The 25,217-nt window shown below is 45.7% G+C and overlaps 1 protein-coding gene across 2 annotated transcripts in view; it reads left to right on the top strand.

Annotated features, from left to right (window-relative positions):
* Nucleotides 1-25,217, top strand: part of HCN4 (hyperpolarization activated cyclic nucleotide gated potassium channel 4) — a 127,259-nt gene that overhangs the window by 36,277 nt on the left and 65,765 nt on the right. For both annotated transcript variants that reach the window (XM_082198318.1, XM_082198317.1), the window contains exon 2: nucleotides 12,714-13,137. In XM_082198318.1, coding sequence (XP_082054444.1) covers nucleotides 12,714-13,137 — 424 coding nt within the window. The remainder of the gene's footprint in view (nucleotides 1-12,713; nucleotides 13,138-25,217) is intronic.

The raw sequence follows: 25,217 nt of genomic DNA, 5'->3' as shown, positions 1-25,217 counted from the left end.
TTCTTCTGGGCAATCTTCTGGGGGCCACATGCCAGTGGTTGGAGGGGGCAGAGGCAAAAGTGGTCAGAGCAACAAATGCAGATGTTACATTTGTACAGCAGTCAATTTCCACACACCGCTCTCTATTCTTCATCCTATCAAGCAAAATGCATTATCAGAGTTCAAGGAGATATTCCAGCTAGGCAAAGACACTCAAGGGAAGGTGCAAGGCAGATCAAACAGAAATACATTTTCCAGGAGGGGAAAATATATAGCTTATGGCATTTCCAACAATAAATGTGGGAAAGCCTTACCAAGTATGCCTTGATTTCTGACAAAAAGCCTATATTGATGGGTACTTAAGATGAGCCTTGCCATATCAGATCAAAGGTCTTGATCCAGTCCAGTACCCTCTTTCCCATGAAGGCCAGATCCTTCTGCCTCTGATCTCAGAGATAGCGTATCTGCCTCGCCAGAGTGGTGCATGCTCTGGTTATCTCCCGCTTGGACTACTGCAATGCGCTCTACGTGGGGCTACCTTTGAAGGTGACCCGGAAACTACAACTAATCCAGAATGCGGCAGCTAGACTGGTGACTGGGAGTGGCTGCCGAGACCACATAACACCGGTCTTGAAAGACCTACATTGGCTCCCAGTATGTTTCTGAGCACAATTCAAAGTGTTGGTGCTGACCTTTAAAGCCCTAAACGGCCTCAGCCCAGTATACCTGAAGGAGCGTCTCCACCTCCATCGTTCTACCCGGACACTGAGGTCCAGCACCGAGGGCCTTCTGGTGGTTCCCTCATTGCGAGAAGCCAAGTTACAGGGAACCAGGCAGAGGGCCTTCTTGGTGGTGGCGCCTTCCCTGTGGAACGCCCTCCCACCAGATGTCAAAGAGAACAACAACTACCAGACTTTTAGAAGACATCTGAAGGCAGCCCTGTTTCGGGAAGCTTTTAATGTTTGATGTATTATAGTATTTTAATATTATTTTGGAAGCCACCCAGAGTGGATGGGGAAGCCCAGCCAGATGGGCGGGGTATAAATATTATTATTATTATTATTATTATTATTATTATTATTATTATTATTGCCATTGATACAATCAAGCTGTCTAGTTCCCTTTAAAAGCCATCGCAGCTGGTGGGCCATCACCATTAGCTTGTGTGAAGCACTACCTCTTGTTTGTACTCAGTGGTAGCGCATCTGCTATGTATGCAGAAGGTCCCAAGTTCAATCCCTGGCATCTCCAGGGAGGCTGGAAGAGAAACCCTGGGGAGCTCAGTGTAGAGAATACTGAGCTAAATGGGCCAATGGTCTCATTTAGCATAAGGCAGCTCCCTATGTTCCCCTTTATGGAGGAATCAGCTTCCTCCAAGGACCCCACACTCAAGTATGAGAGAGGGGAAAACACTTCTCTCCACCCACTTTCTTCAAACTTCGCCATGGACTGGTTGGACGCAGAGGAATGATGGGAGTAACCAGCTGAGGAACCACCAAGAGAAGACGGCTCAGAGCCAGGGGATTGGTGGTGGGAGGATGATGAGTGGGAGAGAAGACTGGGAAGAGGACGTGTTGGAAGCTGAAGAGGTAACAGGGTTTAGTGAGCAGGGGGAGTCTGTGGCAGAGAGAAGTACAGAATCAGAAGCAGCAGAGGAGGGAAGCCAAGAGGCAGAAATGAGTCCGGTTGGTGAAGAGGCACAGGTGTCTCCCCCTCCTGCTGCAAGGAGCTTCCCAGAACCAGGAGAGGCATTAAGAGGGCAGAGGAGAAGTTAGCTTCACAAAGACACAGTCTCAGATTGCTTGGGAGAAACACTGGAGAGGTGGGGACTCAGACAGCTATGGGGAGGCAGGGACCTTCAGTCTCATCAACTGCTTCATGGGAGCAAGACCTGCTGAAGATGAGTTTCTGTGTTCATTAGGCCTGACACTCTTGTGCAGATCGTGTTTTTGCTATTAAAGAGTTAACCCTAACTTGCTCGGTGAGATTTACTGCTGACTTCCTTCCTGTACATAATTTCATGTGCCCCCCCCATACCATTTTTCTAAATGAAATTTCTCCAACACTGTAATCTCTCTTTGTACAGGAGTCCCCTGATCATTTTCCAGGAGTCCCCTGGTTGTTTTGCCCTTTTCTACATGTTGTTCAGCTCTCCAGCACTTTTCTTGATGTACAGTGGCTAGAAATGTCCCCCGGTATTCCATGAGCGCCACAGATTTCTATAAAGGCGGTTTCATTTTCCACCCCTTTCCTAATGATCCTTAACGTGGAATTAGCAACTTGATTGATCCTTCTATGGCTGGCTGCTCCTGCTTCCCAGGCTAGGAAGGATTTTCCTTTGCATCCCCTGTCGTGGCTGGAGACCTGTGAACAGACCTCAGTTCTGTCCGCTGAAGGCAGAGAAGGAGAAATGAAAAATGTGTGCTGATCCAATGCCAGTTGTGCTGTGCCACAGCTATGTAATTGGCAGCTGTTCTGTTTTGTGTCTCAGCATTCCTTGCCCGTGGGTGCATATTTGCTATGTGTAATGTGAATGAGTCTGCTCTGAACAATCAGACAAAACATCGGGGGTGAATCTATTAGTAATCGGCAGCCTTGGAATGTGTGGGATGTTGAGAAGCACAAAGTGCAGTTCAGTGAATTAAATGTACTTGTCAAATGGCGTTGCCCTTCCGTATAAGGGTGGTTTGTTTGTTTGTAAAAACTGTTAAGCAAATCTAAAGCTGTGAGTCGTTTATTTTGTCTTGCTTATTTGGTATATTTATAACCAAACATTCATCCATCATGGAACTCAAGGCAGTGGACAGACCTGGTTCTGCTTAGCTTCCACAGGGTGCAATGGCTACATGTGCTCTCCAGGAAGGTCCCGCAATTGTCACTAAACCTACTCATAGGGCTGTTTGGATGCACTAGCCTTCCTGAACTGGTGCCCTCTCAGTGTCGTTGGACTACAACTCCCAGCAGCCTCAGCCAGCAGGGCCCGTGATCAAGGAAGGTGGAGACTGTAGTCTGAAACATCTGAAGGATATGAGGTGGGGAAGGCAGGGCAGCACTAAAGGTCTTATCAAAAGACAATATCCCAATCTAGTTAGAACACAACTACAGCTGAAGTAGTGCATCTGTGGGAGGAAGCTGACTGGTCCCTCTGTGGCAACCTGAATTCGGAACATTTGGAGCAATCTGTGCATCACCCAGTCACCTTCTCTCTATTCTGAACTGTATTCCATTAGAAATTAACATTATCAATAATTAGAATGCCTGTTTTTGCTCAGAATGTTAATCCTAGCATTTGCTTATTCACCATACCGTGTCAAGCTGTTATATATAATTACCCATCCAGCTTCTGCCTCATAAATATGAGCCAGAAAAAAACAAATTGAAAAGGGGGGGGGAGATGTCTGTATCAAGCGACAAGATCTTTGTGTTATTAGGGACATAATAAGAAGCTAACTTTAAACTATCCCAGAATTTCATACTCTGACTGGGAGCAGCTCTCCAAATAGAGATGTAAGGAAGCAGCAATTTCTCTCCCAAATGTGGTTCGTGGCCTGGATCCAAAAGTGACCAAACCTCCGTGGGCCACATGTGTTTGCCCGCCTGTCAATCACCTGATGTCATATGACATCCGATGTGGACCCAATTCCTTCTGAAAGCAGTGTGGCTGGCATTCCACATTTAAACAGGGCCTGGCAGCACATGGCTTAGAGTGTGCTCTCAGTTGATCCTTTTCAGCCATGGCTTTCGTGTGGCATTCTTTAAAATTGGCAGTGAAGGCAAGTTGCACTACATTCAGTAGGCACTGGTTCCATTCATGAGATTATCCAATTTCTAAAGCTCCTGTCCTCCCAGTTGGTATGTTTACCTTTTTACTTTACTTTGTATATATGTGTGTTTAGTTGGCATCTGTCTGTCTCGAGAGACGGTGCTTTATTTTATGCATTTTTATGCCACTTAATCATTAGCGTTTGTGAGTGATGTACATAAAAATAAACCATACAGAGTACAATAAAAAGGTACCATAAAACTGCCTTAGAATGCCTGTTGGAATGAGGCAGTGTTTGTCTTGCACCTGAATGCTATCAGAGGTTAGTGTGCTTTTTTAAGTCCAGGTATACAACGGAGCAGGGACGTGGGTGGCGTTGTGGGTTAAACCACAGAGCCTAGGGCTTGCCGATCAGAAGGTCGGTGGTTCAAATCCCCGCGATGGGGTAAGCTCCCGCTGCTCAGTCCCTGCTCCTGCCAACCTTGCAGTTCAAAAGCATGTCAAAGTGCAAGTAGATAAATAGGTACCACTCCGGCGGGAAGGTAAACGGCATTTCCATGCGCTGCTCTGGTTCACCAGAAGCGGCTTAGTCATGCTGGCCACATGACCCAGTAGTTGTACGTTGGCTCCCTCGGCCAATAAAGTGAGAAGAGCGCCGCAACCCAAGAGTCGGTCACAACTGGACCTAATGGCCAGGGTGTCCCTTTACCTTTACCTTTATACAATGGAGTGTTTGCAGTAATAGTCATACTCTTTTTATGATTTTCAGTTTTATACATTTCAATAATTTTACAATCATTTTAACATTTCAAAACTCGACTTCCTTCCCCCTCTTTCTGCAGTTCCTTAAATTTATTTTTTATATTTTCTGCATATTCCAAGTGAACTTAATTTACTCATTTATTCATCTACTTTAAATATATACTCTTATAAGACTTCCAGTTACTACCATAATCCTGCCAATATTCTTATCTGTTTACAGTTTATTTGTAAACATCCAATAAACCATTTTCATTCTTTTATAAAATGTTTGTTATCTTGATTTCTTATTTTTCCGGTAAGTTTCGCCATTTCTGAATATTCCATTAGTTTTTGTATCCATTCTTCTTTCGCTGGGACTTCTTCTTTCTATTTTGGGGCAAGTAACATTCTTGTCACTGGAGTCGCATAAATGTCTGGGTAGTTTTGTCCCTATAATTCCCAAAAGGAAAGTCATACTCAGAGTAGGTCAATTAATTTCAATGGGTCTACTCACAGTAGAATTTAGATACAACCACAGGGTTGGGAAACCTTTTTCATCCCAAGGGCCAGATTTCCTTGGTGCCATACTCCCAGGGACCATATGCTGATGACTAGTGTGCACAGATGCAATGTCCAGAAGGCTGAAGGTGTAATAGTTGGAGCAATGGATGTGACTCTTCTTTTTTCTCAGTAAGGTACAGTCCAGCCACACAAAGGTCAGAGGCATCCACACACACTCCCCACATGCATATCTCTCCATCATGGCAAGCAAGAGACATCATCAAAGGCCCATGTTGCATTCCAGCCAAACAGTCAAGAAGGTTTTGAAGCAGAGACAGTATGAAGTGTGACTGGGGAGAGTCTTGTGGGCTGGTTAGGCCCACAGTGTTTCTCAAAGCCGAGTCCCTGGCTACTGTTGGACAACAACTCCCATCATCCCTGGCCACTGGTCCTGATAGTTAGGGATGAAGGGAGTTGTAGTCCAACAACAGTTGGGGACACAAGTTTAAGAAACACTGGTAGAGAGTCCAGGAGGTACTTCAGCTCCGGTCTACTGGAATTCACCTTGTCCTTATTCTTCCCAACATCTTCAAAGAACTTGAAAAGGCTAGCTGCGAAAACCTGTGCAAGTTTTACAGTTGTAGGAGCCGTGTTGACTTTCTGTAGCAAGACTTGTTGCATCACCATTTAGGCTTCGTCTGCACAATACATTTCAGTAATGTGTTCAGTGCCACTTTATAAACAGTCATGGCTGGCCACCAAAGAAACCTGGGAAGTGTAAGGGCCAGGACAGTTGCTAGGAGCCCCTGTTCCCCTCACAGTGGCACATCCTGCTGAGATAAGCCTGGTTTTTAAGTTTTTGGAAGAACCTGCCCATACATTTCCATATGTTTTGGGTGGCCTGCTTACAAGGACTTCAGCTGGTGACTTCTGATAGCATTCTCCTTCAGTGTCCCCATTTTGGAATGTTTTGGGAACAGTTACCAAGACTGAGTGCCACCTACGCTCACATTGGCGTGGGCAGCAACACCGAATCACAATTTTGCCCTTTCTCTTGTTTTTTTTGGAAATGTGTTTGCCTTGCATTTCAAAGAACAGAATTGTGTTGTTTCCAAGGCTGTCTTGCCATCCACAAAAAAGGAGGGGGGGCTGTTCAGATAAACAAGAAACCTAGATGCATTTGATAAGACTTGAATCCTTACTACAAATACTAATGAGGGAGTAAGGCAAAGGTAAAGGGACCCCTGACCGTTAGGTCCAGTTATGGATGACTCTAGGGTTGCGGCGCTCATCTCGCTTTACTGGCCAAGGGAGCCGGTGTACAGCTTCTGGGTCATGTGGCCAGCATGACTAAGCCACTTCCGGCGAACCAGAGCAGCACACAGAAGCGCTGTTTACCTTCCTGCCGGAGCGGTACCTAGTTACCTATTTGCACTTTGACGTGCTTTTGAACTGCTAGGTTGGCAGGAGCAGGGACCGAGCAACGGGAGCTCACCCCATCGTGGGGATTTGAACCGCCGACCTTCTGATCGGCAAGCTCTAGGCTCTGTGGTTTAGCCCACAGTGCCACCCACGTCCCTTAATGAGAGAGTACATTACTACAAATACTAACAATCTGAGATGGAGCTACCGTTTCCGTTTTCCTCACACAGCTGCCATCATCAGAGTTCCCTGGGAGACGGAGCTGTCTGTTGATTTCTGGCTGAGTGGATAGAGCTGGGATGTTTGTGTGGTCTAGGACCTCCTGACGATAGCAAAGGACCCTGTCTGTGGTACCGGGTTGTCCCCCAAAGGGCTTCCGGGTCATGTGGCCAGCATGACTAAGCCGCTTCTGGCGAACCAGAGCAGCGCACGGAAACGCCATTTATCTTCCCACTGGAGCGATACCTATTTATCTACTTGCACTTCGTGCGTTCAAACTGCTAGGTTGGCAGGAGCAGGGACCGAGCAACGGGAGCTCACCCCGTCACGGGGATTCGAACCGTCAACCTTTGGATTGGCAAGACCAAGGCTCTGTGGTTTAACCCACAGCGCCACCTGTGTCCCATTGTGCATATTACCTGCTCCTTGATCAGTCTCTGGCTTGTGATGCCATTGGCCATGGTATCCTCCTGGACTGGCTCCAGGGAATGGGAATTGGGGAATTTACAGTGGTTCCAATCCTACCTTCAAAATGGAGTCTAGAGAATAGCATTGGAACAGCACCTTTTGGCTTCTTGATGGGGTGCTGCAAGGCACTATCTTTATCACCAGTGATACTTAACATCTATAGGAAGCCTCTGGGAGTGGTCATTAGGGGTTTTGGAGCAAGCTGCCATCTGCATGCTGAAGATGTTCTTCTCCATAATGTCTGAACCAGGAGAGCCTCTGCAGTCCCTGGCCCATTGTTTGGACCCAGTGGTGAGATGGATGAGGAAAAATAAGCTGTGCTTGAACCCTGGCAAGATAGAGGCACTTTGAGCAAGCAGCTCTCGTGTCTGAGATATTGGCCCCTTGGTGGGATCGTGATCCACCTGAAGGAGCAGGTTTGCAGTCCTGGGTGTGGTTCTGGATCCAGCTCTGTCTCCCCCATCCCACTAGGTTGCTCCCCAGGGTCATCCAGCTCCAATTCCATGAGCTCTTCTCATTCCTCCTCAGGATCTGACCATCCCTTCCATGACATCTCCATGGGGCTCATGACAGACCCGGCTCCCTTGGCGCATTAGGTTCATGCAGAAATGCATGCTCAGAGCTACAGCATATCCGCTTTTATTAAACACACAGAATGGCTCCAGGGTTAGGCACGGAGGAGAATAATAAAGATTTGTCTGTAGTACAAGAAGCTGTGTCATCATGGGGTGAAAGAGAGTTTAGCCTTCGGCTCTTGTGTGTGTGTTTTCTTTTTCTTTTGGTAATGTTCGCTCCAGACTTGGCAACAGAAGCAAGGGGCTCTTCTTCCGTCTAGAGGCGTTCATCGGAGGGGTGGGGGAAAGGCACACAGAGGCAATGACTATTCTGCTGGGCTCTGGCTATGCCAGAAGCCCCTTTCCTTGCCCCTGTGGTGGTGCAGATCTCTGAAGGCCAAGGAGCTGACTGTATCTTTCCAGGGCATAAGTCTCCAGCTTGATGCATTGCAGTACACAGTCTCCATTAAGCCCTTCCTTGTGTTGGTGATTTAAGAAACACACCAAGAGCCCTGCTGGGTGTGAGCAAAAGGAAAGGTCCATCTTGTCTGGTACCCGGTTTTCCACAGAAGCTGATCAGATGCCTCCAGAAAGCCTACAAAAAGGATACCTTGCCTGGACATTCACAGAAGGACGGATTTGCCTCCTGATAAATCATTGGATTGTATCCAGTGACAGCCCTGCTCAAAGTAGGCCCATTTAAATTAATGGGTGTGACTTAAGGTCATTAATTTTAATGTGTCTGCTCTGAGTAGGACTGGCACAGGATAGAACCTATCATTTCCAGATCCCCTGTTTTCAATTTATTTAAAAAGAGTTATGTTTTTAGCATTTGTAGGACCAGGAAAATGAGGCTAAATGGACAGGCACAATTCTTCTCATTTTTTTGTGAGTTCCAACCCAGTCATTCATAGGAACAAAGGAAGCTTCCATATTTATATATACAGTGGTACCTCTGGTTACAAATTTAATTCATTCCGGAGGTCCGTTCTTAACTTGAAACTGTTCTTAACCTGAAGCATCACTTTAGCTAATGGGGCCTCCCACTGCTGCCGTGCCGCTGCTGCACGATTTCTGTTCTCATCCTGAAGCAAAGTTCTTAACCCGAAGTAATATTTCTGGGTTGGCGGAGTCTGTAATCTGAAGTGTCTGTAATCTGAAGCGTCTGTAACCCGAGGTACCACTGTATATGAATTTATAAGGGTACAAAATACAGAACTGAAGAATAAAAGAAAAAAGTGAAAGAAAAGGAAGGAAAAAGGTGTTCTCAATGAGAGGGATTTGTCGTGATGAATAAAACTTGTGTTGTGTGTACACACACACACACGAGAGCACTTTGCTAGCCATTATGGCAGAAAGGTGGCCTGTAAATATATTAAAGAAATAAATAATCTGTAGCATTTTAGGCTCCCCACCAGCTCCCTGCTCTCTTGGCCAGTGTTGTTGATGATGACAAAATAAGGAGAGCAAAGTAAGCCAGGGTTTTCTTTTTAAAAAATTAAAAATAGGCATGTAACATTTCAAATTTAGGGCAATGGAGTTTCTGAACGAGTGTGCTGAGCAAACCAGCTCTCTAGAGATTCCTGATATTTCAGTTAGCAGGATAATGACTTGTACTTCTTTCTTTTTTGGGAATGCCTGGTGATAAATATAGATTTAAGAAGGCACTTGCTCTACCATCAAACAGAAAAAAAAGATTTACTGGGAGTAGACTGATCAGTGTGTTTGGGTCAGAATTCAATAGAATGCCTTGTAAAAGAATAACACCCTAAACCTCAACAACCCCAAACCTCAACCACAACTGTTTTGGTAATATCTTCCATCTTGCTGCATCCATGGTCAAAGCCAAGTTGTGACCAGTGGGAGTCAGAACCAAAGTTCCAGCACCTGAACCCTGGAGATCTTATTCACACACACTTCTGAGATTTTATCATATCTATTTCTACATCTGTATGAGGGCAACAGACTTACTGCTGCTTCTTTTAGGTGAAAGCAGAGGTTGTCACACAACACTTTTAGCGAAACTGTGGCTTAGTGCAAACACACAGGTTCCTGAGAGGGGACCACAGCTGCTGAGCTCCTCTCTTGGCCTTTCTGCTTTGCTGCTGTGAACCAAACCATGGTTTGACTTAGCATGTTGTATTCATGCTGTACCTCACTTCAGGCAAATAGCAAGCTGTAACCCAGACCGTTCTTTGAGACAAAGCCAAGTTTCACACAAAGCTTTCACTTTGGTTAATAGGGGAAGGATAGGAAAGGCTCTTAAAGCTTGTGGTGGCATCAGTTTGGGTCAATAAAAAGTGCCGTGTCTATAGATAGTCTGTTTTTAAGAGGCCATCCCTCTTGTCATGAGGACTATTGGGGGAAGTATTTAATAGAAGCTACCAAGTGCTGTCCGTGGTCAACTGATTGTTCACAAGGGACATGCTGTAATAAGAACATCAGAAAAGGCCTTCTGGATCCAGGCCAGTGGTCCATCTGAATCCATCATCCTAGCCAGCCAACCAGATGCCCATGGGAAGCCCCAAATAAGAAACTGAGCACAACAGCCCTCTCCGCACTTGGGATTTAAAGTAAATGGCATTCAGAAGTAGATTGCCTCCAACAATGGAAGCAGAACACAGTCATTGTGGCTTGCAAGCCATCATTAGCTTCTCACTAATTTGTTTAATCCTCTTTTAACGTCCAAGTGGATGTCCATCAGTCTCTCTTGTGGGAGCAAATTCCATACTTCATCTCTGTGCCACTGTTTGAAGAGCTCCTTCCTTTGGTTTGTCCTAAATCTTCCAGCATACAGCTTCATTGTATGGCCACGAGTTCAGTATTATGAGGGCGCAGGGGGAGAAAATGCAATTTGCACCCTTCCTGTAACATGCTGGGCATCTAAAGAAGATTAGCTTAATGTCAAAGCATAGGGCAAATATTGGTGAAATCCCTGCTTTCTTAAGATATGGTGGTACGTGAATCTTCTTTGAAAAGCTCTTTCCTGGGATATTGTTGCCTTCTGAGTTTTTACGTGTCACGGCGGCAGCGGCTGGTTGGCGGCTGACCTGTAGTCTCTTGAAAGCTATACTTATTACAAATCCCATCACCTATTTTAAATAAGTTGGAAGATGGAGTAGCTATAGGGGATTAACTGAAAGTAATGTGTGTGTATTATAGGCTCCCTAAGCAACTAATAATTTAAGTGCATTTCCATTGATCTAACATGTTTTCCTTGAGAAAACTAAGCATGGGAAATAAATTGCAGCTCGCTGTCAATTTGGTAATGTGTTAAGCATGCCAAGCACTCTGAAATGCAATTTCTAGAAGTTCCGGTCTGTGTACATCAGGTGTGGCCTTCCAGATGTTGTTGCACGATGTCTTCCATCAGCCCCAGCAAGCATGGCCAATGGCCAGGGATGATGGGGGTTGTAGTTCAGCTATATCTGCAGGGCCAAAGGTTCCCCACACCTGTGGAGGAATAGCTCTGGCTATAGTCTTGTATAAAGTACAGGAAGTTTATACCTTTTTAGTAAGCAAAAAACAAAAACCCTCACTCAACTTTGCCACTTGATTAAGGTAAAGGTAAAGGACCCCTGACAATTAAGTCCAGTCATGGATGACTCTGGGGTTGCAGCGCTCATCTCACTTTACAGGCCGAGGGAGCCTGCGTTTGTCCGCAGACAGTTTTCTGGGTCATGTGGCCCACATGACTAAGCCACTTCTGGCACAATGGAACACCGAAACCAGAGCAGCATATGGACACACCGTTTACTTTCCCACCAGAGCGGTACCTTTTTATCTACTTGCACTGGTGTGCTTTTGAACTGCTAGGTTGGCAGGAGCTAGGACAGAGCAACGGGAACTCACCCCGTCACGGGGACTCGAACCGCGACCTTCTGATCAGCAAGCCCAAGAGGCTCAGTGGTTTAGACCACAGCGCCACCCGCGTCCCGTGCCACTTGATTAGCAAGCTGTAAAGCTATAGCTGTCCAAATGAGCACATGTAGCAATAATTGCAGTCCCCATTGTATTTCTGGGCTCCACCCCTCCCCTTTTGGAGAAAGAGATACAGGGGTTTCTTGGCTGGGCCCCAAGGAGGCTGGTTCATTTGGGGCAAATGGGGCACTGCCCTGCCAACTTTACTCTGCCTCCAACCAGCTGCTAGCTGTCTGCTGTCCTACTTACAACCAGTCTGGGGGGTGGAACTGCCTATGCACTTCCTCCATCCTTAGTTTCAGTGTTGCCCTCATCAGGAAGGAGAATGGGGCTAAAACCAGAATTAGTTGGCTCTGCCTGTCATGGGTTTGGCTCCACCCACTGTCTTATGCCCTACCAGTTGAAATGAGCACCAGCAACCACTGATGGGACCTGCTATGATGACAGATTGCTGGGCAACTTATCCTTTTGGTCTGATCCTTAAGGCCTTTTGTTATGTTCTTATTCTCCAGTCTGTAGACCTTTCGGGGTTCTAATGAAAAGCAAAGCTGATCCCCAAAGCCTGAAATCTACTTAGCCCTTTCTCTACTAGGCCACTGTCAGGAACCGTGCTGAGGAGGGCTGCACTGTCTCCCCGTCTCCCTGCTCCTGATCAGGATTCTGAATCTTCCCAGGTTCAGGAGGACAGTATAGATTTGGAACAGCGGTTTGCAGAGGAACATAGTTCAGAAGGTTGGGAAGTACTTGAAGTACTGGGAAGTATAGCTAGGAGGAGAAGCACTGGAGTTAACAGACTCATTGTCTCTGGAAAGCGTTCATCCGCTCAGCCCAAGGTCAAGAAGAGCAGATAAGGTGGCAGCACAGAAAGCCCAGTGGTTACAAGATCAGGTTACGAGACACGGCAGTGACGTGGGTGACCAGGGAGGAAGTGGGTGGAACCCTTAATTGGGAGCACCTTCATTCCTGGGAAAGGGATTCTTTGTTTTCTCACTGTGATCATTAAAGTTTCTAACTGGTAAGAAGACACCTTTCCCTTTGTTCTGCTTATCTACTGCTAAAAGGGGGAGGAAGCCAATTCCTTGAAGCCTGACAGCCACACAGGTCTGTCCTTCTCTCATTTCCCATTTCTCTGTCTTGCTGACTAGGTTTTACTGGGACTTGACAATGCTGCTCCTGATGGTTGGCAACCTGATCATCATCCCGGTGGGCATCACCTTCTTCAAGGATGAGAACACCACCCCATGGATTGTTTTCAACGTGGTCTCGGACACCTTCTTCCTCATTGACCTGGTCCTTAATTTCCGCACGGGGATTGTGGTGGAAGACAACACGGAGATCATCCTTGACCCACAGAGGATTAAGATGAAGTACCTCAAGAGCTGGTTCGTGGTGGATTTTATCTCCTCCATCCCAGTGGACTACATTTTCCTGATCGTGGAGACGCGCATTGATTCGGAGGTTTACAAGACGGCCCGAGCCCTGCGGATCGTGCGCTTCACCAAAATCCTTAGCCTCTTGCGGCTTCTGAGGCTTTCCAGGCTCATACGCTACATCCATCAGTGGGAGGAGGTGAGCAAGAGCTGGGCTGGCCATCCTGAGAGCAGAAGCCTGGCTTCTCTTGGGAAGGGAAAGGGGAAGGGCCCTGGGACCAGGCGGCTGCACATTTTGAGCTGAAGTGTTGCCATCTACACTCTAGGCCCAGGGTGGGTAGATTGGGATCAGCCAGCAGACAGCTGGATCATTTGCAATGTGTTGGGAATGGTTTCTCTGACTCCCAGTGGTCTAAAACAAGCAACAAATCTGTTCTTTCTCTCTCCAAAATGCACTGCTAGAATCCCAGGTCTGCAGTAACCCAGATGTAGATTTGTAATTGTATGTGCAGAGCATCCCAGTGGATGGCTCATAGATGCAGCAATTGGTGCAAAACAAAGCAAAATTGAGTTATCCTTTTGCATCTGGTCACATCCCTGGGCCACCATTTTTTATCTGGCCCTACCTCCCCCTACCCCCTGCACACATTATTTTGCATTGGGTTCTTGATGATGACCTAGTAAAAAGTCAAAGTGTACCCTACTCGTTTGACACCTGCCTGGTTCTTTTTAAAGTTCCTGTTATTCCCATCTCACTCACCCCTCACCCATTACGTACGCTAAACTTTATTACGGTACCATGAGCTCAAAGGTTTCATATTCATATTTTCATTTGAGACGTATTTATCTACTTTGATTAGCATATGGAACAACAAAGAGATTAAATAAAACACCATGAATGGATTGACAGTTGAGTGAATGAAACCTTTGTCTCAAAGGAATAAAGAAGTGTCAAATATTGTCCCAAAATTTGCCTTTGGCAAATAATACTTGCCTTTGGATAACAAATGTCCCTTCTTTATGTATTTGTTTTATTTCATAAAATTTATACAGTGGTACCTTGGTTCTCAAACTTAATCCGTTCCGGGAGTCCATTCGACTCCCAGAACCATTTGAAAACCAAGGCATGGCTTCCGATTGGCTGCAGGAGCTTCCTGCACTCAAGCAGAAGCCGTGTCGGACGTTCAGCTTCCAAAAAACATTCACAAACCAGAACACTTACTTTGAGTTTGGGGCGTTTGGGAGCCGATATGTTCAAAAACTAAGCTGTTCAGGAACCAAGGTGCCATTGTATACTGCTTGTTTGTATAAAACCTCAAATCAGTTTACAAACAGAATAAAGCAATAAGATTATTAGTAAAAGCAATCAAAACATTAATAAAAATTAAACCAAGCTTATATATGGCCAACAGATGAAGAATGGGAAGTTCTTTAGTTTCTGAACTTTTATCTTTTCTATTTTCTATTTTAAGCTTTTTCTGTCTCCTTACCTCTCTCTCTCTTTTCTTTCTTTCCATTTTCTTTCCCACTATGTTTTTCTCTTATTTAGACTAATGCTGGATAAAAAAAGATATTTGATATTATGTTTTTTATTTTTCTCTATAAACTCCAATAAATTTATTTTTTTAAAAAAAAAATTAAAACCAGCAATAAACTAAGAACACTGTCTACGTATCTCAGCAGTGGTCCAGTAGCAGGAGTTATAGATGCTGAAGACCAGTGCTTATGAGAGAGCCTGTTGAGAGCAACCAGGGCTCGATATTCTCCAGGTTTCTCTGCATCTTACTGACCAGATGGTACCAGCACTCAGCCAGGTTGGGCATGGAAGGGCCTTTCACTGGCACAACCCAGCCACACCACCAGCCATCCTTTCAGTGGTGCTACTTTTGAATTTGAGCGAAACTCTACTACTCAGCCCTTGTTGGGGGTGGATGGCCTGTTATCAGCACCAAGTAACTAACACACACACACACACACACACACACACACACACACACACACACACGTCTAGTGCTAGCTTTGCTAAGGAAATATGGAAGCTGTCAACCCAGAAGAAGCATGGAGAAGTGTCACAGTTTTTGCCCCCAGCTCTCCAAATCCGCACCTTTTCTCCAACAGAACAAAAGAAGGGAAGTCCATTTCCCCTGCCCCTCTGAATTGAGAACTATCAGTTATGCGTCAGTTACACAGCCCTCTTCCACAGCCCGCTCTTCCCCACCTATCCCCCTTTGCACTCCCAATTGCAGAAGGTCAGAGCTACTAAGGCTGGACGATCACACTGGCAAGGGAAGCCTTAGTGTGGCTGCTCCTCCCTGACGGACAGGAGAGTGTCATTGCAAGAGCAAGGCAGAGACAGTGTGCTGCAACAGTGGACTGCAATGCAGCTTCCATGATGAATTACAGAGCCGAGCCTTGCGAGCATAAACATCCCTTCAGACTCATGTGCAACCCCTGAAAGGCTGTTTATTCACATAGTGGTAGTACAGTTGTTTGAAGAGAGCTTGATTGTTAATCCACTCTGGGAATTGTAGCTCTGGGAGGGGAACTGGGGTCTCCTAGCAACTCTCAGAAAGCTTAACAAACTGCAGCTCTCAGAATATATTTCTTTTTTTTGGGGGGGGGAGGTTGCACATGACTGTTTAAAGTGGTATCGTAGTGCTTTAAATGTATGGTGTGGCCTAAGTAGTTATGAAGGAAGGTGACAACTCATTCAAGTGCATGGACTTATTGCAATAGATTCACAATAGCATTTCTGCTCTGCTGCGTGGACATTGCATTGGCCCTAGAGGCATTTTCCTCACACCTGCTATGTTGTCATGTTGTTGTTGTTGTTGTTGTTGTTGTTGTTGTTGTTGTTGTTTAGTCATTTAGTTGTGTCCGACTCTTTGTGACCCCCTGGACCAGAGCACGCCAGGCACTCCTGTCTTCCACTGTCTCCCACAGTTTGGTCAAACTCATGCTGGTAGCTTCGAGAACACTGTCCAACCATCTCGTCCTCTGTCTTCCCCTTCTCCTTGTGCCCTCCATCTTTCCCAACATCAGGGTCTTTTCCAAGGAGTCTTCTCTACTCATGAAGTGGCCAAAGTATTGGAGCCTCAGCTTCAGGATCTGTCCTTCCAGTGAGCACTCAGGGCTGATTTCCTTAAGAATGGATAGACAATTGTAAAAAGATGTCTTAAATAGAATTACACCAGCATTTCAGGTAATCTGGTACGATCAGTACTGACCGAAACAGAGACTTGAAAAGTCTCAAGTGGAGCTGACAAAAATTGTAAGTTGTCATTAACCCCCAGGAATCCGAAGAATCCCAAAACTACAAGTGGAATTGTGTGCAATGCAGATACTTCTAATTGAAGATAGCAGGGATTCTACCTAGTATTTCATATATTGGATGTAAAGCTAGGCTGAAATACTACCCTCAGTCTTTGTATGCGTTAATACTTTATTATCCCTTTGGAGTTGTACTGTGTCTATGTACTTTTGTTGTTCTGGCTGTGAGGCATTATGATTTGAATGTTTTAGACATTGTTCTCTTGTTATTTTTGAACTTTTCTGTGTTGAAATGCTACCTGCCCCCAGTCAAACCACTGTTTATGGTTTGTCTTCTGGCGGATAGAGAGAAAGGCCCACATAAATGCTTGCTGTAGCATCAGGCCTTTAAAATCACCTTTGCAAAATGCCACCTTCTGCCTACCTATTTTGCAGAAATATCTGTCTGGACATATTTCACACAGTGCATAGCTGAACTATCCACAGAGAAAGAAATAGAAAGCTCTGCGAGTGCAGCTTTCTCCTGATTGAAGTGCAGAGTGTTTGACGACCAAGACATTCACAAGGAAACAAAAATGCTTGTTTACAAAGCTTTTGTGCTACCAAACCTTATTGTATGCTTGTGAAACATGGACCACTTATAAATGCCATCTCCAACTCCTTGAGAGATTCCATCAATGGTGTCTCCAAAAAAATTTACACATCACTTGGAAAGAAAGGCGAACTAATGCCAGTGTACTGGAAGAAGCAAAGATCACCAGTGTTGAAGCAATGATTCTTCAACATCAACTTTGTTGGACTGGCCATCAGGATGCCTGATTACCGTCTTCCAAAGCAACTACTCTATGCCGAAAATGGAAAGCGTAATGCTGGTGGTCAGCAAAAGAGAATTAAAGACTTTCTCAAGGCAAATCTTTAAAAATGTAGTATAAACACCGACAATTGGGAAACACTGGCCTGTGAGTGCTCCAATTGGAGAACAGCCTTTACCAAAGATGTCTTGGACTTTGAAGATGCTCGAACTCAGAACGAAAGGGAGAAACGTGCTAAGAGGAAGGCACCCTTGGCAAACATGATCAACTCCTGTCTGGAAACCTATTTCCCCACTGTGGAAGGACGTGTGGATCCAGAACTGGCCTCCACAGTCACTTACAGACTCACTGTTAAAACTGTGTTCATGGAAGACAATCTTACTTGGCTATGAGAGATTGCCATAGAAGAAGTTGAACTATGGAATCCACTTCCACAAAAACCAGCGATGGCCAACCACTCAAATGGCTTTGAAAGAAGAGGAGACAAATTCATGAAGGATATGGTTCTCAGCTGCTACTAGTCCTGATGGTTGTGTTGTAGCTCCACAGTCAGGGGGAGTATGCTTCTGGGAAGCAGTTGCTGGAAACTGCAGGGTCCACTTGTGGGCTTCCCATAGGCATCGTGTGAGCACTAGATGGGCACTGGCCTGATCCAGTAGGCTCTCCTTATGTTATTCAGATAAGGGGGAGGCGGCTGTTCTGCTCCCCTTCGCCCACTCCCCAAATGAACATGGGTTTATTTATGTTTTTGCTCATTCTCCACTCTGGTAGCAGAAATCAAGCTTTCCATCTGGGCCATGAAAATGCCTAATTTTGAAAAGGATATATGTAGAGATGGGAGCTACATAATGAACTATGAAGTAAAGGCAAATATTTGAATAGCTCCATGGCTTCGTCTGGGAGGCAGGCATGAAATGGATGAAGGCAAAGTGCTTTTTGACGCCACAAGTGCCTTGTGGCAACAATTTGAATTTAATGTTGTGCCTTTCAATGAGGAGAGCTGATACGGCAGGGAAATGAATCGCCTGGGGCAGGATGGAGCGCTAAAGTGATCAGGGTCTGATTTTAGGAAGAAAGGGGGAGTTTATATAGAGCTATGGGTGGAAAGGCTGGTTATGAAGCAGGCTCACAGTTCTCAAACCAGTTTGCCTTGTAATGCTTCTGCAGGGCAGGAAACCTGAAGATAATAATTATGTGTGGTGGGGAGAGTGATAAACCGCCTCATTAGAAATGAGAAAATATGTCCATTTTGGTTTCTCATTATGTTCTGGTTTCCACATCTTCACATCGGTTTCTAATTCTACAACTATTTCCACCAATTACCCTATTTTCTGCCTTCATACAAAATCCCAACTGCTTATCAGCTAATCAGAAAGAAAACAGAATCTTGGTGAAGTTTCTATTTCTCATTATTGCTGAATTTCCAGGCTGCACTTTTAACCCTCCTGTGCAAAAGAAAACACCCCATTTTAAACTTTTCACCTTCTTGAGCAGAACATCCTGAGAAAAACATATCCTTGCAGTCCTTCCCTTGAACTTTTGACCCTCCTACGCTGGAGAGCCTTTAAAGCAAAACGGCACTGTTCTACGATACACAATGAAAAATGTGTGAAAGTCCTATTCCTTCAGAAGCTGCTTGCAGATTTGAGGGCCACCTCTTCTGAGTCCCCTCTTACATTTGTGCAGCTAAGTGAGCCTACCTAGCCCTACTGACAGCAGGCAGAGCTATGCTGAGGGCATTGAGGGAAGTTAAAATGATGTCTGCAAGCTGCCTGCATGGGTTGAGTTGGGGAGGCTAGCAAGGTTGTCTCCAGGTTGGAGTGGGGGCGCTCAGGAGCTGCCTGAGTGCTGGCACTGTGCTTGGCTATGTGGCACTAACATCTAGCTAAATCAGAGTAAAAGCAAGGAGCCAAACTGTAGGTAGAGCCAGAGCCAATGCCAGGCAGAACCAACTAAAGCTAGCCTTGCCTCCATCCTCCTCCCTGCTGAGTTCTACAGGGGCATCACTGAGGAGGAAGCCAACAGGCAGTGCTGCCCCCTGGCTGGGTGTAAGTTGAGAAGGAAGGCAGATGGGGCAGTGTCAGGCTTCAAGGAATCACCTTCCTCCCCTGTGGCCATAGATGAGCAGAACAAAGGAAAAGAAGTCTTCTTACCAGTTAGAAACTTTAATAATTACAGCGAGATAACAAAGAACACATCTCCGAGTAACGATGGTGCTCCCAATTAAGGCTTCCACCCCCTTCTACATCACTTCTACATCTCGTAATCTGAGCTTGTCCCCTCTGTGCTTTCTGTTCTGCCACGTTCTGAGCCCTTCTCGACTTTGGGGAGGGCGGTGGAGGAAGGCTATCTAGAGACTGTGAATCTGTTAACCCTCTCCCTTCCTGTGTTCCTTCTCCCAGCTGCTCGCCATCCAGTATTTCCCAGCTTCTGCCTTCTGAACTATGTCCCTCTGCAAACCACTGTTCCAAATCTATACTGCCTTCCTGCTCCTGGGAAGATTCGGGATCTGGAGCAGGAGCAGGGGTAGCCTCCCACCATTGCTCCTCAGTGCAGGTCTCCGCAGCACAGTCCCTGACAGGCAGTGCCCCATTTGCTATAATGGGTCAGCATCTGCTGTGAACAAATACTCAGACATTGGGGGGGCAGTATGGGAACCACCATCACTGGGGAATGTGACCACCAGACTTGGTGAGTGGGGTGAAAATGTTGCCCCTGTTCAAAGGGAATTCCCACAAACCACCAAATTAAACCCCCCCCCCCGCTCAACCTCTCCATTCTGAAGGAAATCAGCCCTGAGTGCTCATTGGAAGGACAGATCCTAAAACTGAGGCTCCAATACTTTGGCCACCTCATGAGAAGAGAAGACTCCCTGGCAAAGACCCTGATGTTGGGAAAGATGGAGGACACAAGGAAAAGGGGCCGACAGAGGACGAGATGGCTGGACAGTGTTCTCGAAGCAACTAACATGAGTTTGACCAAACTGCGGGAGGCAGTGGAAGACAGGAGTGCCTGGTGTGCTGTGGTCCAGGGGATCATGAAGAGTCCGACACAACTAAACAACAACAACAACCACTCAGTGGTAGAACATCTGTTTGGCATGCAGAATGTCCCAGTTTCAATCCCTAGAAAGGGCTGGGAAAGACTCTCTGGAGAGCTGCTGCCAGTCAGTGTCGATAGTACTGATCTCAATGGACCAAGGGTCTGATTTGAGTGTGAGGCATCTTCCTATGTTTCCATGCTCCTAACTTTGGAGCTGCAAACAGAGCAGTAAAGCCGAGGTCCCCATTTTGGCTGAGGATGCAGCATTCATTTAGAAATCCCACGGGGTCCAGTAGGACTTACTCCCCAGTAAATATGCATAGTGTTTTTCGCTGAAGGCTGACTCCACTGCTGAAGAGCTGACATCTGTAGATTTTCCAGCTAGCAACAGCTGCTGTCCAATTCCACCCCAGTCACAAGCTCTGTCTCCGTCTCTCTCTTCTCTCTATTGCAAAGCAGGTTATTTTGGGGATGTGTTTTCCAATAGGCTACACCTCTGCCGTGTGTTGCGGTGGGTGGCTCCTGCAAAAATAAAAAAAATGGATGAACGAGGCGCAGATTGAACAGCTAGCCGTTCCCAGACTCCAGACATGAGGGAAAGTGATTGAGTTAGGCTGTGATTTTGTGCACATAGTATTCAGAGCAAATGCTGTAGAATTTAGCAGGGCTTACGAATGAGCAGGCATAGTATCAGCCTGGATGTTTGTTGCAAAAAAAATTATAATGTTTTAAACCACTTTACATAACAACATTATGTTGTTCAGGATGTGGGCAACAGAATGTTTTTATTATGACATTTGTGTTATGATGTTATGCTAATGCACTATTATGTTTTTCTGTGCCTCAGACACCCATAATTTCCTCTGGTATCTGCTTTTCAAATCAATGCCTGTAGCTTCTTGATTTGCCCCCCAGGCCTGAGGTTTCCCATTACAGTGGTACCTCAGGTTACATACGCTTCAGGTTACAGACTCCGCTAACCCAGAAATAGTACCTTGGGTTAAGATCTTTGCTTCAGGATGAGAACAGAAATCGTGCTCCGGTGGCGCAGTGGCAGCAGGAGGCCCCATTAGCTAAAGTGGTGCTTCAGGTTAAGAACATTTTCAGGTTAAGAACGGACCTCAGGAAAGAATTAAGTACTTAACCCGAGGTACCACTGTATTGTAACTATCTTTTCTCTGGCTAAGAGATACATCCTGTTATGTTCTGCAGAGGATGACCAGAATGTGCCGCTTCTTTTAACTCCTTAGTCTCAGGGCAAGTGTGGTGAGCCTTATCCACCTCCACCCCCTGTGCTGCAAATCTCTCCAAGGAAGTCTCAGCTTTGCTCCAGACTTGGGTACCAAGAGGTGTGAACGTTTAATGGGTGAGAGCCATATTGATGAAGTTATTTTCAGAACACCGCTGTGAAAAAGAGCTGTTTCAGAGACAGTTTCAGGACACATAATTATCCCGTTTGTCAGATTAATGAATTCAAGTTAGCCTTGTGTGTCTATGTGTGTTTTATGAAGTACAAATCAATGTGGCAACTTTCCCCTGGTTTGGAGAAAACATCTTATTATCCCCTGCCGGACTCCTGGAGATGCAGTTCCTGAGCTCCATCCTGATCTGCTAACCCACAATTTTCTAGCAAAACTGAAATGCCCTGAGGGGATGCTTTGACTTGAAGCTGCTTGCCAAGAGGACATCTTTGGGAAACCTGGATCGAAGGTTCATCCCTTTGGGATGTGGGATCAGGTGCCATTTCCCATCTTGCAGTCAGTAGACTGTTTTTCTGCTTCGTTTTCAATGTTAATTTTCGGCTCAGCAGGAATTCCAAGTTGGCTCTCCAGGGAAACACGCTAACTAGTCATTTTAGCTCCCTGGAGCTTCCAGCAGTTCCTGAGCACAACTATCTCTTTCTACAAGAGCAACCACATGAGATTTTCTATGCCTTCCCCTCCAAACAGATGGGAAATTGCCACAACCTAAAAACATACTTGAATTAGGGATTCCATCGTGTCATATTCAGGTCTGTGCACATTGACCTCTGTGCATTGGTGAACTGCCATACACACACACAGAGAGAGAGAATGTTAAAAAAACTGCATCATGGTTGCTTTACGTGGTGTTTTATTAGTGCTCACCTGTGTCAGTAATAGAGGACCTCAGCAACATGGGCCCCTTCCGCCAGTGTTCCCTCGACTACCATTTTAAATTTCCCACAATGCACCAGAGTGATGCTGCATGGGGTGTTATGGGGCCTTGTGGGGGGCAATTTCAAGACCAAGCTACCCACCATGAGTGGGCAGGGCTGGCATCCAGCAGTGGTCTTGCTGGGGCCCTGACTGCCAGCCCAAGGATGCCAGCTGCTGACACCAGCCCTGACTGCGTTGTATTTCGTGGCGCTGTGGGTTAAACCACAGAGCCTAGGGCTTGACAATCAGAAGGTTGGCAGTTCAAATTCCCACGACGGGGTGAGCTCCTGTTCTTCGGTTCCAGCTCCTGCCAACCTAGCAGTTCAAAAGCACATCAAAGTGCAAGTAGATAAATAGGTACTGCTCCTGCAGGAAGGTAAACAGTGTTTCCATGCGCTGCCCTGGTTCACCAGAAGCGGCTTAGTCATGCCGGCTACTTCCGGGTTAGTGTGAACGGCTAATGGCGGATTCCCTCCGAGCTCCGGAGGGAGTCGGCTCCATAGGAACAGGGTCTTTCCGCTGCGGTGACGCGGGGACCCTTAAAAATCACAGGCAGAGGAGCCTGTGAACTTGGTGACTTGGTGGGCACCATTTGCGCCCCATGACCTGCGAAAGAGCCTTTTTAAAGGCTCCAGAACGGGGAACAGGGTGAGCGGCGTGGTGCTGTGAGTTGACTGCTTCTCCTGTGAAGTGAAGCCGCGGTGCCATGGCTGGAGAGCGCTGACTTCTTATTTTGATCAATCGGACTTTAGAATAACAACCCGTGAGTAGCATGGAAATTTGGGCTCTAAAGGAAAAATTTGTATGAATCAGGAACGAGCGGGGAAGGGTGTAAAAAGGAAGTCCGCCCCCCCTCACTGTAGACAATTTAAAGCAAAGGACCTGCTAGCTAAGGTCGAAATTTTCCTGTTTGTATTTGTAAAAGACTTTAATTTCACGGCTTGATATTACAAGAATTCTTACTGGAGGATAAAAGTTAAATTGGAAAACTGAAATTATACCCCCCCCCCCCCGGGGCCTGGGAACGTCCCGTGAGAGAGCCTGCTGAGGAAATATTGAAGAGCTTGACAGCTGTCAAGTTAGCTGTCAAGTCGGAAAAAGAGAACTTTGTTTCTGTGGTTTCTGCCGGTTATATTTGTTACAATTTGCTGAAAATAAGGAAGGGCTGATACAAAATAACTGGACTTTTGGTCTCCAGCCGAAAAGAACATTAACGAACTAAAATCCCCCTAGAGGGACTCAGTGACATTACAGGAATGGCTGGAGGAGGGAAAATCCAGGCTGAACTGGACAGAGCATTTGTTCTCTTGGGAAAGTTACAAGGCCAATTTGATGTTTTGGCTACAATTGTTTCAACTCGGCGCTCAACAGCAAATAATTTTCTGGAATCGGATAAGGACTTGAAACAAGGAGCCTATTCAATTGGGCAAATAGAAGAATTTGAGAGCTTTGAAAATAAGGAGAGGGAGACATTTGTCGCCCCTGAAGAAAAGGAAGGAGGAGCTGGAATTTTTCAGATGATAAAGGAGAGTTCTACCTTGAGGCCTGACATGATGGCAATAAAGGAAAATAAAAATTTGATGTGGAAAGCTTGGCCTGAATTAGAGACTGAGAAATGGAGAGATCTTCTTTTGTGGAGATCAGAAGACCTAAGGATTACAAATGCGATTAAGGTGGAGGTTAGAGCTTTGGGGACTTTTGGATTTGAAAGGAGCAAGAAACAAGAAATGGAACACCCCATAAGCTTTATCCTTAAGTATGGAGGCCTAGCTGGAAAAAACATGGATTATGTTGGGCCGGAACCTTTTCAAGATTTGGTGGTTAATATCAAGGACTATCAAAAAGACCGGCAGAAAGGAATTGAGAGACAATTAAGTGCCTCGGACGTGAGATCTCCAGGCTGATAATAGATTAAGACTGATGGATACTATTGGGGGCTGAAACCGGGAAAGGGGGGGTGGAATTTGGGAATCCAAAGGGTTTATAATTACAATATATTTCATTTCGATTTTGTTTGTTATTGGTATGTAAATTGGGAAATCCGTGGAAGGGAATTTTGGTCGACCTTAGAAAAAAAATGCTTCAAGAATAGGAACCGATGTATAAGATTGATGTTTAAGTTTGGATAATGTAAAGTTGGGTTTTTTTTATAAAAAAGGAATTATACTAAATGAAAATAAGGTTATCAAAATACAAATTTAGAAGTTTAAAAGTCAAATGGTTTTCAGCAGTAATGTTTAAGTTAAAAGAAAAGAAAGGGCAAAAACTAAATGAAATTAAGGGAGAGGACTTGCTGAATTGGAAATTGGAATACAGAAAGGGGAGGTAGGAGGAGGTCAGCAAACTAAGGTATAAGAAAATAAGGGATTGAAATTATACTTGTTTTTTGTCTGTGTTTTGTTTGTGTGTATATATAATCTTTGAAAATCTCAATAAATATCAGTCATGCCGGCCACACGACCCGGAAGCTGTACGCCGGCTCCCTCGGCCAATAAAGCGAGATGAGCGCCGCAACCCCAGAGTCGGCCACGACTGGACCTAAGGGTCGGGGTCCCTTTACCCTTTACTAACCTATAATCAACATTTCCCCTCTCATTCCAGGCTCATTCTCATGAGCACTGCCAGGCATAATGGCTTCAGGTAAAGCCCATGTTGAATTCTGCTAACTTCCCGTGGCATTGATAACCTACCTCTAGGGCAGTCTGTGATGGCTCACTGAAAGACCAAACCTGCACCCTTTGGTGAAGACCTGGAACCATAATGGGTTTCCTACACATCTTACAATTTAAAGCACATCTCCCTCGCTGCCACCCCCAAAAAATGAATGTTGGGAACTGTAGTTTGCTAAGGGTGCTCAGAATTAGCTCTGTCAGGGGCAAATTACAGTTCCCACCTTGGGGAGTGTACTTTAAATGTATGATGTGTGTGGCGCATTGCTGGAAGTTACCACAGGCATGACTTTTCCCATGACGTGCCTG

Source organism: Podarcis vaucheri, assembly GCF_965113315.1.
Source record: "Podarcis vaucheri genome assembly, chromosome: 14".
Classification (NCBI taxonomy): Eukaryota; Metazoa; Chordata; class Lepidosauria; order Squamata; family Lacertidae; genus Podarcis; species Podarcis vaucheri.
Note: the sequence above shows the minus strand (reverse complement) of the source record. Positions and strands in the feature narration are given on the sequence as shown.